Below are 19,273 nucleotides of genomic sequence, written 5' to 3'. Positions count from 1 at the left end.
CTACATTAGCCAATTAAGCTGCCCCCCCCTAAGGCTTCATTTACTCACTGGGATTGGCTCATGTGACCCGCTCTTGTTAACACCACACATTGGAAAACGTGATTATCAAACAAATGATCAATTATCACTTAACACGTACAAAGCAGCCAATAAAACATAAATGTTGCCAAAAGCCATTTGAATCACTCGATCGCAGGCTTCATTTCACAGGATGTTATTGAGCTGTGATGTAGAACCACTCGTTTGTTGTAAACAAGTCGATTTTAACCAGGTTTTGAGTTGTTTTTTTAAACTATCAACAGCACTGTTCTACGGCACAATGTGTAAAGATACGTTTGAACATGATGAGTACCCGTAATCAATGGCAGCTTGCAAAAGACCCGAGGGAGCAGGTGGAAGCTTAAAGACAAAAAAACATTATTTGAGCTTTATAATTTACCTCCAGTTTTCTCTACAGAGCATAAAGCCCATGAAATCCACATCTATCGAGCCGCTGCTTTGTCTGAATTCAGTCTATAGCACTCCTTTCCTCAGTTTCAGGCGCAGAGTGAGTGCAAACACGAGTGCAGAAAACTGCTCTGCATTCCCAAGTCCCATTTAAGCACAAACAGGTGAAAAAACAAAGTTATGTTTGGCATGATTTCCCCAGACAACAAGATACTGAGGCGAGACAAGAAGACTACACAAAATAAGTTTGTGTGTGCAGGTCTTAGATTTTCTTATCCCAGCAGCACAAATTTGCCCCTATTTTCTTTCTTTATTCTGTACCAGTGCTACCACAGTGCCTCTTGTTTAACAGGTAAACCCGTCTGTAACACATGATGATTATCTCACTCATATCACCATCCACCTCAATTCTTCCGGAATGGAGAGGAGGATTATGGGTCAGTAAATATAGATTGTATTTATTACTACAAACACTACTGAACAGATTTCCATGAATGTTGGTGGAAGGAGGCAACATGGGTTATGGGAGAAGTTTAGCGCGGATCCAGATCAAGGGATTTCATTTTTTTAACTTTCGTGAGATGAGAGTTCTTTCAACATTGTAGTTGATTTTGATGAATAATTCAGGCACACTGATGAAAAAAAAAAATTCTGAGTGGGTGCAATTTGCTGCACATCAAAATAAAAATCTGGATCTACTAAATTTACATAAGGGGACTTTTGGGCCTTGGTGGAGGAATAGACTCTACTAAGTACCATTCAAAAAATGATTTCCAAGAAATTCTATGGAGGGATCGAGCATTATCCATGGAAGAACTCATTCAATTTCGGAGCTAATCCGAAATACAGGAACTTTTTAGCCTTGGCAGAGGTATTCAAACGCCAAGTGCCCTTCAAGATGTTATTTCCGAAGACAGCAACACAGCCCAATGTCTGCATCTGAATTTGATTTGAGTTTCCTGTTCACATTGACCTAATTCTGGCAAACATCTGATAATACAATCGTTCAACAGCTGAGTGGAACCAAACAAATAGCTCGTAAATATACATTAACGCTGATTTTTCCCATATGTTACTGTTGCTTTGATGGCTGTTGCGAGTTACACATCATAAACACACATCATTCTTCAGATATGATTGCATATAGCCTTTACCAGCCACTCCATTCCCACCCCTGACTTCAGTAATTCCATGCTTCACAAACCACGACTCGCTCAGTCAGGGGTGTTCATTAGTTTTCATGTTTTATTTTCTGTTTTTCAGACGCGTTTGTCTATACCCTCAGTGTATTTGACTGGTATTTTCAGGATTAGGTTGTATTTACTATGTGCGGCTGTATTTCTTGTATTACCAGCACATTTTGTTATGCCTTATGTGTGGCAAGGCTGACGACTGTGTTTTTCAATTTACAGTGTATACGCGTTGGTAAACCAGTAAATATGTTTTCCTCATTTGCCGGAGGTTTGTGTGTCTGCAAGGGTTTTTGTTAAAGTTCAGTGTAACAGGCTTTCCGCAGCGCATCATCTCCATGTCTTGACCCTCGCTGTAAACTCAACTCTCTGATGCAAATATACTTCCAGTGCTTCTGGGGCTGTTCTGAAATGTACTGCACGCTCAGTACACTCACTCCATCACTTCAAACATCCACAGCAGCGGGTGCAAACGCGTACCCTTCCCAGGTATGATTTGTAATTCATGTATAATTAATCTAACCTTGGTGACACCCTAATATATTATTAGAAAAGATCTCCCTATGGTGCCCCGAGGCAGGAAAAATTCACTGCTTCATTTTTCATTGTGCTGTTTGAGCGAACAGGTGGTCCATCCATTGATTTCCCCTCTTTACTCCCGTGAAAAAGACCGTTGTTAGATTAATGTCGTGTCAGGAGCTACAGGCCGAGCACGCCATTGGTGTTTATCCTCTTTTACATCCCCGTGTTACACATGCAGAGCGGTTCCTTAGCACAGCACGGCAAACTATAGTGTATATGTATTTATCTGTGTTTTCTCTTTCCGCGCAGGTGGGATCAACGCTTTGGAGTTAAATGCTTTATGCAGCGAGGTGTATGCGAGTCAGGGCCAACTGTGACTCATTTGCAGAGGAGACCATTAGACAACAGATTGGGAAAAAAAACAGTCTCTGTTTATGAGACAAATAAGCCCCGGAGCTCAACCTTCAAGGTCAGGCTGGTTAACTCTCCAAGAACAAAACATATACACAACAGAACAAAAGCTGGAAAAGATCAGTGGGTGCGTGGTGCACAAATATTTAGAAACATGCAGAGGTTTGCTGCACGCCTGGTGTCAGATGAAATATAATCTCAAATACATCAAATCCTGTCAAGGCATAAATATGAAAAATTTAAATGCCATATCTTACAGCAGGGAGCCGTTAAATGGCCGAAGGCTGGAGCCAACATAACCGCGTTCCCCGTAAGATCATTCATCATTTCATTTCACTGTTTCTCCCTCTAGGCTACAGTGTGAAATAATGCACCATGTTTGATACATGTAGGCTGGCTTATTGATAAAAGAGGATTATTAAAAAAAAAGCCGACCTCCCACTCTGTGCTGTTGATTTTTGAACAGAAGGTAGAGCCAGGTTTTTTTTTTCCACTTAAAACATTGGGGGGGGTTAGGTGTTTTTCCAACATTTGATTTCTCAGAATAGTTTATTGATCTTGATGAAAATCTGACATGTTTAGAGAACTGACATTTAGGAGTGTGTGCAGTCTAATTAATAATCTGGATCTATAGTGAATTTGAATGTGGTTTTATAAAGGGACTGTTGGACCTTGGTGTCATTCCCTGCAGGTTTGGGGGAATTTGGGTAATATTATTGTATTTAAAATCAGCATCATCTATTTTTTTTGCCAACATCCTCTAAAAAAATAGATGTTCCCGTGCTCAATCAGGCAGAGATGTTTTGTTTCATGATGTTCTATTTTTACGTATTAAAAAAGCATGATCCTTTTATATTTCAAGCACATTAGCTTAAGAATCATAGAGAGGTCCAAGCCAAAAACCTAATTCTTTACACAAAGACATGCTAAGCTGCAAATCTGCCGTATACATCTCATCTATAAATGATGCATCTGGAGGGCACACTTAACTTGTTCTTGCTCAGCTTTTTTCTAACAGCTGCTCAAATTGGTCATTAAAGTGAATTCCATCGTCTTATTTAGAAGCGCACCATCAAAGGAGCCATATGCACAACAGCTTTATAATGGCTGTATATAATCCGGTGCCCTTTAACACTACGCTGAACACAAAATGATGTGGCAAAAAATAAATCTAATTACTCAGCCATTCAGCATTGAAAAGCCCGTGCCTGCAGCGAGGGCTCCAAAGAACGGGGCCAAGAAACAAACGACGAGGACTCGAGCTGTGCGCTTGGAGATAGGACGGAGACACACATTGACAACACATTCTTACACTGTTGTGTTTAAGCTAATTATATGACAATAGAGAGGGCGGAAACGTTTTTTGTATAAAGCCTCAAAACTATGTAATAATATGACACGTTCACATATTCATTTTAGATAGTTAATGGAAATGGTATTGTAGATGATAAAAAAAATAAAAAATTGAAAGGCACTAATAATAATTCTCTGCACCACATACAAAGGGTGGGATTTATGCTTTAATCCACCAGAAAGAATAAATAAAACCAAAAGGTTTCAGTCAGACTTAATACCCTTTATATCTGTGCCCCAAGAGTCGGCGATGCCAGTTATTTTTTTGCAGCTTTTCTTTTATTACTTGCACTCTCTGTTCTCCTTTAGTTTTTTTCTGCCTGTTCTTTGTCTTTTGTCAATTATGACATTGATGAATCAGATGTGATTATGAGCACAAAAAAATTCAAGGGCGAGAAAAGTACAAACTTATGCTTCACTGTTCATTTCATTTCAGTTCTATAACAAAACTTTATTTCCCCCCCAGCTTTTCAGGCAGCCTTGATTGATGTGATATCCTCGCTATAGGATCCAAATAAATGAAATATGTATATTATTTTCTTTTACAAATTGTGGTTCTTGAAAACTTCCAGTCTGGAGGTTTTAATGGGGCATGCTGGGAATATGGTATTTCACTTTCATAAAGGCACTCGCAAGATCGTGTTAAAACACTGGTGTCTACACTTCCCACACTTTCAGGTCTGTATTATCTGCAGTCTCTACGCATCATCGTTCAGCATCCTTTGAAAGCTGGAGTTTACCTAAAAATAGCTAATGACCAAAGTACATTTTGTTTTCTCTGACAATCGTCAGCCCTCAGCCTCCCTGAGAGGAGCTGGAACTGGATTTCAGAAGCATTAATGGGCTGCCTCAGTTCTGCATCGACTCTCTGACATTACGAAACCTGTGAAGACTTAAATACCTGCAGAATGTTTCAAACACAAGTCTGTGCCAGAATTCAGTCAATTCTAGAAGCTAAGTGTCTTAAATTTAATTTTAGCATTATATATGTTACTTCATCTACGAGGTTTCACTGGATCAAAACGATAAATAAATACCTAATGGATTGACATTGTGAAGCAGCTTGGGATCAGGGGAGCTGTTGTCTTCAACATAGACATTTATATGAAGAATTGTTGCATATTCCATCTTCCAAGGCTTTACGCAAGTGGAAATTTCCAATTATATACTGTATCTATTCACCTCATAGTTCAGGAGATGTCAACTTGTCTATAAAATCTCATCTGTCTACTCGCTACAGGGACTTGACAACTCTTCTTCATTCAGCATCGACCCTCAATAAACCACATTGCACGTTTGTCAAAATGTAGTGTAGCACCAGGATGTTTTACCTCTACAGGGAACCTCCTGCCACCGAGGCTGTGCTCAGAGCCTGATGATCCATTACTCTGGCCCCAGTGAAACTCCATCTTCTCAGCCTTAAAGCGGCCTGGCAGTCCAGCGCCTCTGACGAAGTAGTCATCCTTCAGGAGAACGGCAACTGGAGACAAAGAGGAATAAAAAAAATAATAAAAAGAGGGAGATGCACTCAGAAGAAGATGGAAAAATTAAGTGTATTCATGCAACTACAGCAAAATTGAGATTAGTTGTCAGAGCACTGACTCTACAGAAACCCAGAGCAGTTGTGGCTCATTGTTTTCCTCCACGCCCATTATCTCGAGATCAGGACTTAATTCTCATTATCTAAATTCTCATCTAATTTTGCGATGACAGCTCAATTATCTAAAAAAAAAAAAAAAAAAGGACATTTTAATTTTGTGACGCTCCTATTCATCCAGAGACTGAGATGAGTTTGCTATCTCAAACATCATCTAAATATTGTTTATAGTAAAAATGTCCTTACAATTTCTACTTTCTCCATACATGGTTTAATCTGTTTATTAGTCGCTGTTGCTCCCTGGGATATTTGTCCCTCTGGGCTTATTAGAAACATCAACGATGCAATCCAAACTTAACATAGAAGAGCTCAGTAGTTCCGGTCTTTTTAAATACAAGATGTATGTGTGAACCGTGTAAACTCCACATTTCCTTTTCTTTTGTTGACAAAATTGGATTTTAATTAAGCTGCCTTGAACACGGACTAATCAATGGGCTTTTATCCTTTCATTAGAGGCGATTTAAAAAGGAGCCAAGAAGCGGTAAAATCACAAATGATCAGGACTTTGGGAGGATGTGAACACTGCCGAAGGGTATTCTGCTACCTGGCGACCCAGTCTGACACAGTTTGCTCCTTTAAGATCCTCTATGCGGGGGAATCGTTTCATCGCTGGATACAAAGTCAGTGGTGGGCACAATCACAACGATGCCACTGATGTCCCCTTCAGAGAGAGCACCTGCCAGCCTCCTCCTGTGGCCTTCACGTCCCATCAGTTGACTGTGGGATGCTGTGGTGAACAGCTTCAGACAAAGCCATTCTCTCTTTAACTTGTTGCACGGTTCACTAGGAAGATATAATGGCATTCACCTGCTTTGCTAGCTTTTTGCGGGGCTGTAATGACATTGCTTTTGACTGCATAATAGAAGGCATTTTTACATTTTCTCTTATGCAGGAGTGTAACCAGTTTCCACCCTGCTGAAAATGTATAAATAATATGCTGGGGCAGAAAAAGATGAGATTCTGACAGTTTTGTAGCATTTTTACGTCTTGTCACTACCATTTATTAATACATGATGAATGCATTGTAATACTAACTTTAACTGAGTTTTATTAATATGTACAGATGAACTTTAAATGTTTATGTGCAAATGTAATTCAAGTCTTTATGTGAATATTAATATTGTATAGCAGTATCAGGCCCTTCTTGGACTCTGACGTAAATATACAATTAAATTGTGCAATTTCACAGACTTTTAAATGATATGTCACCTCAAAATAACTTGCTTATATAGCCTCAGGTCTCAGTCATTAAACATTTGCTGTGGAAGTATTTTATTTTTGTGAGAACCTTCTCTGCATACCAATGCCCACAGTTTTGGTCTTAATACTAAACCTGAATATTAAGAATTGCAAAATGATTTCACCCATGCCACTTTACTTGTAAATTTGATATTTCAGTCAGACTATTCACGTACAGTTGATAGTTAGTATTCAATCTGTGTTTTCTTTCTTCTAATATTCCTTGGCTATAAGAAGCCAGAGATTTAGGACATTAAGTATTAGCATCGTGTCTCCACTGTTTGAGAAAATGTGAGAGATGTGCATATAATTCAGCAAAACTGAACTCTGACCTAAATGTTATAATCATAGACATCTACATATCAGTTAAAAACCGAAAGATGACTCGTCTTTGTGAGGATAGGTCAACTTTGTATTTAACACTTTAGGCTTGTGATCCTATCAGAATTGGCTATTTAGTCTAAACATTAGGTTTATTATTCAATATGCTGCATATACCAGCTTTTATTATGCATAGGCTATTAAGGCTACTCAGTGCACTGTGGCCCGATTAGTTCATCAAGAGATGATGTGCAGATTTTTTGTTTTGTTGCTTTGGTTGAGCCACACAAATGTTTCATTATGCACTAATGACATTATGCAACGACCTCTGAGTTTTTAAACAGACTCAGACTTTTAGAAAGTCATCGTAGATGATGCCATTAATCTTTTGTTGGTGTAGTTTTTCATGTGCCAACAGCAATTGGATTCACTTAAAAACTTCAGATTGTCTGTTTCCCGTAAAAAAAACATTTAGAAATGTACCCAAGTTCATGGATTTGAGTTTGAGCTGTGTTAGTTTTCCATGACATCTGAAAAATTATTATAAGATCATCATACTTCTGATACCCTGGCCGAGTTTACATGTTAATGTATGTGTAGCCCTCTGCCACGTCTACGTTTGACATCATTAGCCAGATTAGACCCGGTGCTCTGTCGGCTGATCCCCCCTGTTATGGGGAGATTTAGTTGGCGTCTCTGGAGAAGGACAGCCCAATTTTAATCATATCACAAAACGAGAGGATGAGAATGTACAAGCAAACACAGACTGTCAGCAAACACGGGGCGACATGATGAACAGGCAGAGAAAATGGATGAAATCAAGGCAAGGGAAACCAGATCCCCTCTTGATGGATAGCAGAGGGAACAGTACAGCAAAAAAATAAACTGAAACGAGTGTGAGATCCAGGGAAAACCGAGGGAAGAGACGAGGAGATCTGAGGAGAGGAGAACCTCGTGTGATGAGGGATGAGCTGAGCCCCTGTCGTGAGGCAAGAAAGAATCTGCCAGCAGTATTAACGTGCCAGTGCCGCTTAAGCTGATGTCCCACAGCTTGAAGGAAAAGGTCTTAGATGCAGGAGATTTCCAAGACTGAGAGCATCAGGTCAAAGTGAAAATCAGTCCACGTTGGAAAGGCCTGGCCATCACATGAGGATAATTGAGAAAACTCGCTTGCAAACATGCAAAAACATTTACAGAGATGGTAATGAGTCTCAAACATTGCTGTTATTGATGTAGTGTAATCCTGTGTTAAGCACAAGGAAAGTCAAGGATAGAGGATGCTGGCTGGCCCTGGGAGTCTCATTAGAAATGCAGCCCTGGGTGTGTTTGAACCCTCCAACAGCAGAGCAGGAATTAGAAGCTTAGCCAAAAAGACCTTGAATCACAGCCTGTGAAAGAAGGGGAGTATGTGTGAAAGTAAATCCTTGATCAATGCAAATGTCTCTTGGGGTCCTCCGATTCCTCATGAATTTGAGTTGTTTGAAATTTTATGAAGAATGTTTTACTAAGGAATGCAGCCTGAATGGCGGCCAATCAGCTCGATCTCAAAGCGGGTTAAGTCGCACGGGACCATTCCAAAATCAATCACAATGAACTTTTAAGATCTGTTCACTCAGTTCTTAATTACAACATTGACTTTTAAATAGTGTGAAGTTAAAGCCCATATGAGAAGGATTCGAGCACTTTGACTTTTGCAAACTTTTGAAATTTGCAATTTTCTTTGGATTCTTTCAACAGACTAGATTGAATTCTTGAAAATTGGATTTTATTTGTAAAACATCTGAGGACTGGAAACACAATCTATTTTCTCCCCCAAAAAAAATTCAAGTTGCGAATCCAAATTCCGAGAATGAGGTTAAAGAACAGTCATTTCCAATGAATGGAGTGAGCGCCTATTCATTCCTAAAAAATTCAATTCATTGGGATCAATAATTGACAGTTATAAGAATGAGGTTCTGAATTCCGTTGTATTAACTTGTACAATAGAATAAAGGCTTTCATTTAATTTTGAGATCTTCCAGACAGAAAGGGTATCAAAGCAAAAGCCCCCCATCGTCCAAGGCGGTAAGGTGAGGGACAAGAGAGACCAACTTTGGTAGATTTTTAACTCTAAATGCAAGCCATACTGACAGGCAGGAGAAATGTAGTTGGGGAACAACATTCGATCAAGATTAAAGAGATATGAAGGGTATGTTCCAACTTTGATATCTTCTACAACTGTTTCTAAGTAGGGTTTGGGTTTGGTTAAGTCAGAACTAGAGTAATAGTGATACATTTTCCCACAACAGCTTCCTCCATCTAGGTTTTATCTCCAAGACTCCCATCATAATCCCTTTGCTCTTCATTTGCGATGTAAAAATGTTCCACTCTGCCACACAGCCAGAGCGATAAAAAGTGCTTCCTGTTCATAGTTAAGTAATAAAATCATAGGGCACCACAGGGCGTCTCTCCTGCATGGCCACTGCTCTCAGACATAATAGAGGAGGGTGTACCAGTGTCTGGCTGAAATGTAGTTTCGACGATTTTGCTAACAGTCAGCAGCAGAGCTGAGAGCACTGAAGCAGTGAATAAAATAGAGAGTTGCACCGCTCTTCACTTCATTTCTGTCAGCCTTTTTTTAAGCCAAGGTTTGTGAAAGTTCACAGTATGGCATGTTGTTGTCTCGCATTGCATTGTTTACAATGATGAAGTGGAAAAAGTGAAATGATTTAACTGACATAATGCGACTCCTCTTGACAGATGATCAGGCATCAAGCTCATAGGCTGCAACCCCTCGAGAAAAGCCCTTTAAATCGCGGAGATGGGCAAATAAGAACATAATGTGTGAAGTACTTCAGCCAATTTATGAAGAGGTATTTCATGGTTGAGTTTCTTTATGCTGAATTTTAAAAAGAACTGATAGTTGACAGAAGTCGGGTGTTAAAAGAATCAAGTGGCACTAGGACTTCTTCTCAGCTCCTAAAGGCCACGGTGCATTGACGACCGCACAATGACAACAAAAGGCTTGCATAAAATTAGTCTTGTTTGACGTCATCCATGCAGACGTAACAACAATTCAAAAACAAGAGGCTGCCAAGGAGGTTGCATGAAAAGGGGAGGGTGACCTTGCTGCAACACAAAACATATCAAGGATGTAAAAAAAATCGTGATGCGGAAAACAGAAGACGATTTCAAAGAGTCATTTGGAGAAGAGCGTCTAGCTTTCAAAACTTTGAAATTCTTTTCCGAGAACATGAAGGACGAATTTCTGTTCGAATCAATAACCAACACTGTCTTAAAGAGAAGCATCCTCAGACAGGTGTAGCCACATTTTAAGTGTGAAGTGAATCAAAAGCAAAATTTGAAATAAAGGTTGAGCAAAAGTTTGTTCACTGCTTTTGACCTTGGTCTCAACTTTGGTTGCTGCTCTACTGTATAAAGAGCAGCAACAAATCAATTAATCAATCAAACAAACCCACCATCCATCCATCCACTTTAAATGTGATGACACGTCACGAACACACATTATATCCAAACATACATTGTATATTTGTAATGTAAAATATATTCCACTGGTCATCTCATTGAAATTCCAAAAGAAAACAGGAGAAATAACAAACTGTTTTATACCAAACCAAACTAAAAATACTGGTGTAGGACAAAAGGATATTGAACAGATTTCTGAAAATCATGAAAATAATTTTCTAAATATTTTGCCGGCCTCTACTAAAGAGCCTTTGTATGATAATATTTGTGTGGTAATGTGGTTACACTTTCCTGATTTCCACAGTGTTTAACAATCTAAAAATCCCTCTCTACTGCATGTGCCCAAAATTACAGCCAGCCGTGTTGTTTTCCATCTTTGTAAATAAGCAGATGAAGCGTTGCGCTGTTGTCCCAGTGGCCTTGGTTGTCATGGAGGCTAACAACCCTCATTATGATCGTACGCAAAAGATGACACTACTCTAAGAGAAACCGCACAAAAAGCAGGGAGATCAATTAAGGTCAGGGTTTTTTACACCAATAGCCCATGGATTTGCTGATTGAAAAAAACAATGTGGCAATAGTTTGAAGTACCAGTTAATCAAGTTAGCTTCACAATGTTTCTGTAAACAAGGCAAACAGGCTGTGTACAAAGAGAAAAAGTGAGAGCAGTGCACAATGAAGGGAAATAATAGAGGAATTATTAATACCACTAGTTTGATTTAAACTAGGGTTGGTTTGTTATCATAAAGTGAATATTGCAGAGTGGTAAACTGTCTGGATATTTAAATCTGTTTATGGATCAAATTACTACATGTTTTTTTTGTTAAAGTATGTGAATTTTATACCTGGAAATCAAAAAGGCCTTTAAATGATTGATACAAAAATCCAGCAAGGTCTTTTAATTCTGAAACACTGTCTGTAACGGTCACAAACAACCAGAGATAATATGAGTTAAAGAGATGGACCATGAACTAAACAGTTGGGTTGCACACTACATATCCTGGTGAAACTTGAAATAAACAACAAATCATTACCCCTGAAAGAAAATAGAACTTGAGATTCTGGTGACCTATGTAATTAAATTAATCAAGTACTGTGATTTAAATTGAATCTACAGACCCATTCCTTTTGTATTTATCTATTTTGTTATTAATTTTTAAATAATTTGTTTAAGTCCAAAGACCCATTCTATCCTGTTTTTACATTTCTTCCGTCTCATTGTATAAATCAGCTTATATGTCAGATGTGAAGCACTTAAAACTCCACTGCAAAATAGCTAAACAGTACTACTTCTAATAATAATAATACATTACTATAAAGTTCAAGTGACGAAAGGAAACAAATTGATGCGCACCTGTCTTTCCAGTGTTTTTCATGGTGGTCTGGTTGGAGGAGTCAGTGCTGAATTTGTCGAACACCAGCTCCTGGTACTCTTCTGAAACCAGAGCTTGTTCATCTGCAATGTCCACAGGCGATTGGTTTTCCGCAGCACATTCTGGATATGAGGCTTCCCAGCGTCGAGGTCCATGGTTTCCTGCAGAAAAAGAAGACAAGAGAGTCTATAAAAAATGTAGACCAAGAACCCCAAATCACCTATAGTGGCTGTTACGCAAACTAAACTGAAAACACTGACAACATGACTGCTACAGCAGCAGGGAGGTTTCTATATGCCTATAATGGAAAATGGGAAAATGAGGACAATGACTCTTTCATATTAATTCGGCTGCAGGGCCCTCTAAGCACCAGAGCACCTGGAAAGCATGTAAACACAATGGAAATTCATCATTCAGTGGTAATTGTCCATATATGATTGAAATATCATAAGGTATATCCCTGCAGCGCTACACCTAGCATTAACAATGGGCACAGAATAAATACATCTGTGTGTAAAATGCTAAATAAATATACCATCTACGCAATTCAATAGAAAATAGTCCACTTTAAACAATTCATGTGCAGTGTGTGCTTCAATCCAACTTCCTGTAGAATCCCCATCCACTGTCTGCTCTTTTAATCCTCTATCCCCTACAGTAGCGCTTCTACAAAGGAATAATTCACAACCGACAGGGGTCCCCTTGATCTCTTCTCGGGTACAATGGGCCAATGCAACAACAAAAGCTGAGGGATCAGGGGAACAAGGAAGCATGCATGGAATTTAACTTTTCTGGGTTAACACAATATTTATGATCCAATTCCCCGCAGATATAGGGCAACTTTGCTACTGGCTCATGAAAAAGATATGTGAACTCCTCTTCATGACAGCACCCGGGATCAACGGTGGCTTTATGTCTTGCTATGTATAAACACCTTGCAGCCAAAGACACTGGGCGCCCTCATGCCTCTGCAAAAAAGACAGTGTGATTCAGGATTATTTTGAAATGTTTTTCCGCGTCAACCAGAGCACAATCATAAACATGGCTGTGGGGTATGCAGACATATAAAGAGAATTTGTTTTATCCATCTCTCCGCTGAATATGCCACTAAAATAGGAAAAGAGTGCACCAGGAAATTCCCTCAGTTTGGAAAGGGACTTAAATTAACATCAATTGTCTTCTAAACACCACCTGAAAGATTATGGATTTATCAGGTCTGGATTGCAGGCAAATATTGGAATGGATATGAAATGCATTTCTGACTAATGACTGCATTAGCAGGCAGGATTAAATGAGTCAGTCATGGCTTTAGACTTACCAATATGTCTGTACCAGAACAACTCCAATATTGCATGCCCTGGAACAGAGCCTATTATGAATGCAATACTAATACTATAAGGCAGGAGAAAGCTGCTTGCACATAAGGGATTTCTATAAAGAGGAGCGTGCGTTTGCCATACTCAAATAGAAAGAGCTTTGTGTACAAAATTATCTGTTAAGCCTTTATGTAAAAGGAAAAATCAATTAGCTGCCTTTCCATTTGATTTGTGGTTATTGAGACCGACGATACTTTTATTAAAGGTTAAAGCTAAAATTATGTTTTTGATTCTAACACTGCAACCAATCACCCCAGTCGTATAAACATCCTGCTTCCAAGGCTAACCCCGCTGAGCTTTAACACCTCAATCAATATGTGAGAACCAAATAATTAACATAAAAGACATAGCAACTTTGAGAGATAGGGAACTACAGTAGCTTTGAGATTTGCTAGACATCAGCTACCTTGACTAAAGGCCAAAGCAGGGGTTCAGAGAAAGGATGGCAGTGTGGCATAGTTCAGTTGAAAGTATGTTTAGCTAAAGTCACAAATAAATTGTGAAAATAAGAGTCAAATAAAGGTCTGGCTTAAATCTGGAGTTTTACAGCCAGAACACCATTTTGTCAAACACTATCTGATATCATTATCAATATCAGCCAATATTGCGAAAACAACTATGCATGTTTTAATTTAATTTTAAAAAACTGGATCCATAGGCCTATGTGTTTATGTTCACTTTATTACTAAATAAAAGAACTATCAATCTATAACATTTCAAAATTTTCTAAACGTTACAAAAATCGATATTATTTGCCAAATTAAATCCAGTATATTTGAGATGTGTATGAACCTGAGGATGTGAACTTAAATCACTTGCCTCACAACCAGCTTTAGTTCCCATGTAATACCCAGTTGTAAAAACTTTCAGTGAATTCCTCTCAAATGTTTCACACTGAAGCTCAAACCGAAAGTAAAACTCAGGTTAGATGTACATTTATACACTGCTGGGAAATATTGTTGAATTATATAGTACGAACTGGAGGCAACTGTACACTTGATCATGCCTCACTCCCATCCCATTTGGGCTGGCAGACAAAATATATTCTTAGGCAGAGCTGTGTGAAGTAAAATGCCTGCAGCTGCTTCAAACATTTACCAGTTCCCTAACCAATAAAGTAAGTGTACTATGTAAGCTCCCAACAATATAAAAATTCCAGACACAGAACTAGCCCTGTTCTCCAGTGGGCAATTTCAATCTATACTTTCTTCCCCTTTTCCCCTTTCTCTTCTCGAGTGACTTGTTGTAAAACACAAAAGTCTTAAAAATGTATATCAAAAAACCTTGTATTTATATTTTAACCGAATGTACTAAAAGTGTGTTTTTTAACTATGTACCTAATTTTACTTCTGCTCAGTGCAAGATTCGCCTACAGGGTTTTTCTGTCTTTAAGAGTCACGATTCTAAACTTTCTTTCACCCCGTGTCTTATCCCCGCCCTGTACACACTGAGGGGATCAGAGTGCAGGCAAACGAACAGCTCGTTATGTTAATGTGCAATAAAAGCTTTTCAGCAAATACTTCTCAAACCAAAGATAGACAGACATCGACCCCAAACAATCTGGAAATCAGGACAAACTATCGACAACTTCTTTAAGCGCAGGCGATCTGGCGACAGCGCCGAGGATCACAGTCTCTGCTGCTGACAGTGGGGATGGCCAGGGCACCAGCAGCTCTCCTGCTGCTTCAGCTCTATCTTACCGACAAGCACAGGTGCACAGACTTTGACTCATCCTGCGTGTAATGGAAGAAATACTCCTTGCTATACCACACTGATATGGGTAAGGTGATTTACAAAAAGCAAATAAAAGTCTGTGCACTCAGGCTGCGATCAAACAATTTTCATCCTTACACAACAACAAAATAAAAAAGGAGAAGCCTGCAAAACCTGAGTGACATATCTCAGAGCAACAACAGACTCAGCATTCCAGCTGTGTGCAGACAGATTAGATGTTCACTCCGAGCATGAAAGGAAGTTACAAAATAAAAAGGCTCCTGATAACTGGCTGGCCCATGCAGTACGAGAGCTGGGACGCAAATGTCATCAACCGAAAAATGTCATTTTGTCACTACAGAGACACGTGACATAATGAGCCGAAGCCACTCAGGAGCTGCACAGGTCACTTTCTATTCAGAGTAACTGTAGAAGAGGGTTATCTTTTGACTAATTTTCCATTCAAACACACATTACATCTCATTTGCTGCTGGAGAGATAATTATGCCTTTTAAGAATGGAGAAAGGGAGGAGCAGCAGTTAAATCAGATAAGTGAGGGTCGCACAGCAGCCGATAAATCTGTCCCATTGCCATCCATCAGAATGACTCTAATCCTTGTGGTTGAGCCTTTCCTGCTGCAGCCCTGCCGCTCTATAAGGGACCAATGTATAAGAAGCCTGGGTTTTCTACAACATTACATGCCAGATTTGCAGCTACATTCTGCAAATGGCTGTAAAAGATTTATTTTATTCTAGTGAAACTCTTTATAGGAGTGACAGGGTCATTCATGCAGGACACTGATGGTTTTACAAGGTTGCGATGGATAGAGATGAAGGAGGTACAGTGATGATACAGCTCCCCTTACAGTAGGGAGGCCAGTGTGTGGAAAGGTCTCCTCCGGGTAATAGATTTGTGCTACCGATTGCACCGTAGAATTTACAGGCAAAGACCTATGTTGGCTCAATATCTGTGGTGTGCTTACTTTGATTTTTTTTATGTGAGATTAGACACTTTCAGTTTATTTTGTTGCATTTTGTGCCTAAATTGACCCTGGTAGTTTACAAACTGGATTTTGTTATCATTTTATTGGATGAACATGGGCACTTCTGCTGAAACACAAAAAATGTTTTATGTCTGAACTAGAATGGCACTCTGAAGAGCTCCGCCAAGGCCCAGTAGAGCCCTTAAATTCAATCAAGCTGCTTCAAATTGCACACACTAATAAATATAACAACAACTCTCAGTTACATGCAGTGATGTAGCGTAGTAAAAGACTATAAAGGGACAGAAATCATAAAAATGGCTCTCAGATAGTCATATTTAGTAAAAATCTTGTTTGGCCTGTGTGAACTTTTGCAATGTAAACTAGAATGGAGCGCATACCTCCACCAATGCCCAACAGTCAAATCAATAACATAAATCAATCAGGGTTATTGATATTAGTCGTGTTAAAGCTTGATTTTCCCATAACGATCCATAAATCATGTTCGAGTATTTAACAAAAATAGATAAAAACACTCAACCTTGCCGTGTTAAAGAAAGTGAAAAACAAAATCCTGGATCAGCCCCATGATCCAGATATATATTAAAATCTAAGAGGTTCCTTACTGACCCATGCCTCATGCCTCCTTAAAAAGACAGTGGATGTCAATAAGCGAGTTTTATAAATAGTGTGCGCCTGAACACTGTGAAATACCGGTAACACCAAGTACTGCGGCATCCCTGCCTTCCAGGAATATCACAACATATATTAGAATTTATCTCTAAACACCGTTGCAGAGGAAATTAATTTCCTCCATAGCAGTAAAATGACTGAATAATGTAATAATAAAATGGCAGTCTACTCGGATAATCATGATACAAGCTTCCTGTGGTGGGAATTAATATACTTATTTGAATTTTGAGACCAATTGTGGGTTGGAAAAATGAACCCTAACCATGTGATTACTTTGTTTTACAGGTCTTTTTAAATGTATTTAGTGGCCTGCATCATAAACTGTTGCTGTTATTTGTTTGTTATTTAGTTGAAACCCTGTACAGCTGCAGTAATTCTGGAATTAATTTCACTTCCCTCATGATAGGGCTCAGATGGAAAAATTACAGGACTTTGATGTCAAAAAGTTATACACGGATTCATCAGGTCAACGGTTAGAGGGAACAAATTCAAATTGAGGGAATTGAGTGAAAAGTGGCTCATTTGTGTAGTGTGGTGTCCTTGAACGATTCACACAATGTTACATTTGCATGTGCATAAACAATGTGTTTACACATTAATATTAATATTGTAGGCGTCAGGTCAATTCAGAAGATGTGGCAGCAGCAAAACAAGCACACAGCCACATATCAGAACTAAATACACAGAGATGGATTCAAGCAGGTTTGATGCTGCAGTGTCCATACAACTGCCATTTTCAACATCCTCAAACCCTTTATTATGTTTTTATCAGAGGCAGCAGAGTCTGATGAGAAGACGTGGCATCTACGTTGCAAAAATTAAATCATTCCTCCAGTGACCGATTTATCGTCTGTGCCAGACAGACTAATGCCTGTGACGTGCTTTAGGTCTGTTAATCCGACCTGCTCTGGGCCGACTTCTGTGTGACAGGACACCGCTCTCTTTTATCTACTTGTTTTAAGTAAAGCAGGCACATGTTTCTCTCAATATGGTACTTTGAGTTCCAGGTGTCATCACATTAACCTTGGGAAAAACAGCCGTGCCTCTGCTACCATAGCAACACTAAGAGAATGGCGATTGCCTTGTCATTTCCGTTTTGTCCCTCTGAGAGAGAGCATCCGTGCTACATGCCGCCAGGCAGGCCTCCAAGAATTGGCACTAGAGCACCCAATGTGTATTAAAAGTCAAGGTTATCACTTTTATTTAAATGAGGACCAACTTCATCGGCAATAGTTGCCAAAGGTTTGGTGCAGCACAATATTTTGAAATACATAACGTCTTTATTTCCGTTTTGACAAATTGAAACTGACAAACTCCCCTGTTAAAAAACGTATGTTGCAATAAAGAGACAGTATCTCAACATGCAAGAAGAGAGAGTAGTGCAGGAGTGCAGAACCAGTGTGGTGACCCCCTTCAACAATGGATTCAAAATGAATATTATATGGCACAATCCGGCATGATTGAATTTTTTGAAACCAAAAGTTGTCAAAAGGGAGCAGAAGCGTTCACACATTGAATCGGTAATACAATTGCCAGGAAGCTAGCATGCTCACAGTGGCACAGCTTACATGCTGATGTCTGGCAGGTATAACAATGTTTTCATTATATGTATTTTCAGCTGTGAAATTAAATCAAATTACATTACTCTACACGGCACCTTTATTTGATCAAGTGGTGACACCCAGCCGGGGTGAGATGGAGAAAGAGGTGGAGGAGAGAATGATTGAGCGTGGAGACAAAAGGTAGATGTCACTATGTAACATTGATTTAACATTCGAACAAGTAATTTTTGGTATCTGCTCCTCAGATAAGCAAGATATTTTTAATCATTGTAGGGCTGTTGTCAACAAAAGAAAATCATAGCCGACTGAAATCACAACTACTTTTGTGGCTGTGGGGGGTCTATCTAGATTGACTAATACAGCCACGGTCTACAGTGCAGCAGGTTTCTCCTTATGAATGGAACACTAGCGATGACCTGACCAAAGAGAAAAAAATTGCTGAGACAAACACTGAAACATTCAGGTAAACAAAAGAGGTTTTTTTAAAAGAGAATTATCAGTTCCAAGAGGTAATCGTCCATCTCTTTTCTCTGTTGCTCTTTGAGTGCGAGTCTGTTTTTAATGACTGTACTTTGAGAGGAGTTTCTTGTCAGATTCCTTTACTGACCCATCTGCATCAGACGACTTAGTTATCAGTGAACAGCGAAGGTTAAAACTTCAATGGCCTCTGTGGTTGTCAGTCGGCTTCACAGAACAGTCAGGAAATAAAGGCAATCTTGGACACCATGAATTATAAAACCAGGAAATTATTGATTCAGGGCTTTTAACAGCCTTTTCTCTACATTGTCTTGCATCCACTTCTCAGCAGAGATCTAAAGGAACAGGTACTCGATATATATTAATGCGGTTTACAAGAAGGAAAAGAGGCACCGGGGGTCAGTGCGGGGCACGCAGAGGGGGAGGCATGAGTGGGTCTTCAGTTACACTTCACTAAATTAAGGGTGCATTTATTTGACCCCGTCAGTTCT

General features: G+C 39.3%; 1 protein-coding gene across 1 annotated transcript in view; it reads right to left on the bottom strand.

Moving 5' to 3' along the window:
- The window catches only part of ca16b (carbonic anhydrase XVI b), a 92,610-nt gene that overhangs the window by 34,258 nt on the left and 39,079 nt on the right, over positions 1-19,273 (bottom strand). The window contains exons 3-4 of the mRNA XM_061069473.1: positions 11,960-12,139; positions 5,255-5,403 (exon numbers count right to left, since the gene is read on the bottom strand). Coding sequence (XP_060925456.1) covers positions 5,255-5,403; positions 11,960-12,139 — 329 coding nt within the window. The remainder of the gene's footprint in view (positions 1-5,254; positions 5,404-11,959; positions 12,140-19,273) is intronic.

The sequence above is a fragment of the Limanda limanda genome, chromosome 4, assembly GCF_963576545.1.
Source record: "Limanda limanda chromosome 4, fLimLim1.1, whole genome shotgun sequence".
NCBI lineage: Eukaryota > Metazoa > Chordata > Actinopteri > Pleuronectiformes > Pleuronectidae > Limanda > Limanda limanda.
Note: the sequence above shows the minus strand (reverse complement) of the source record. Positions and strands in the feature narration are given on the sequence as shown.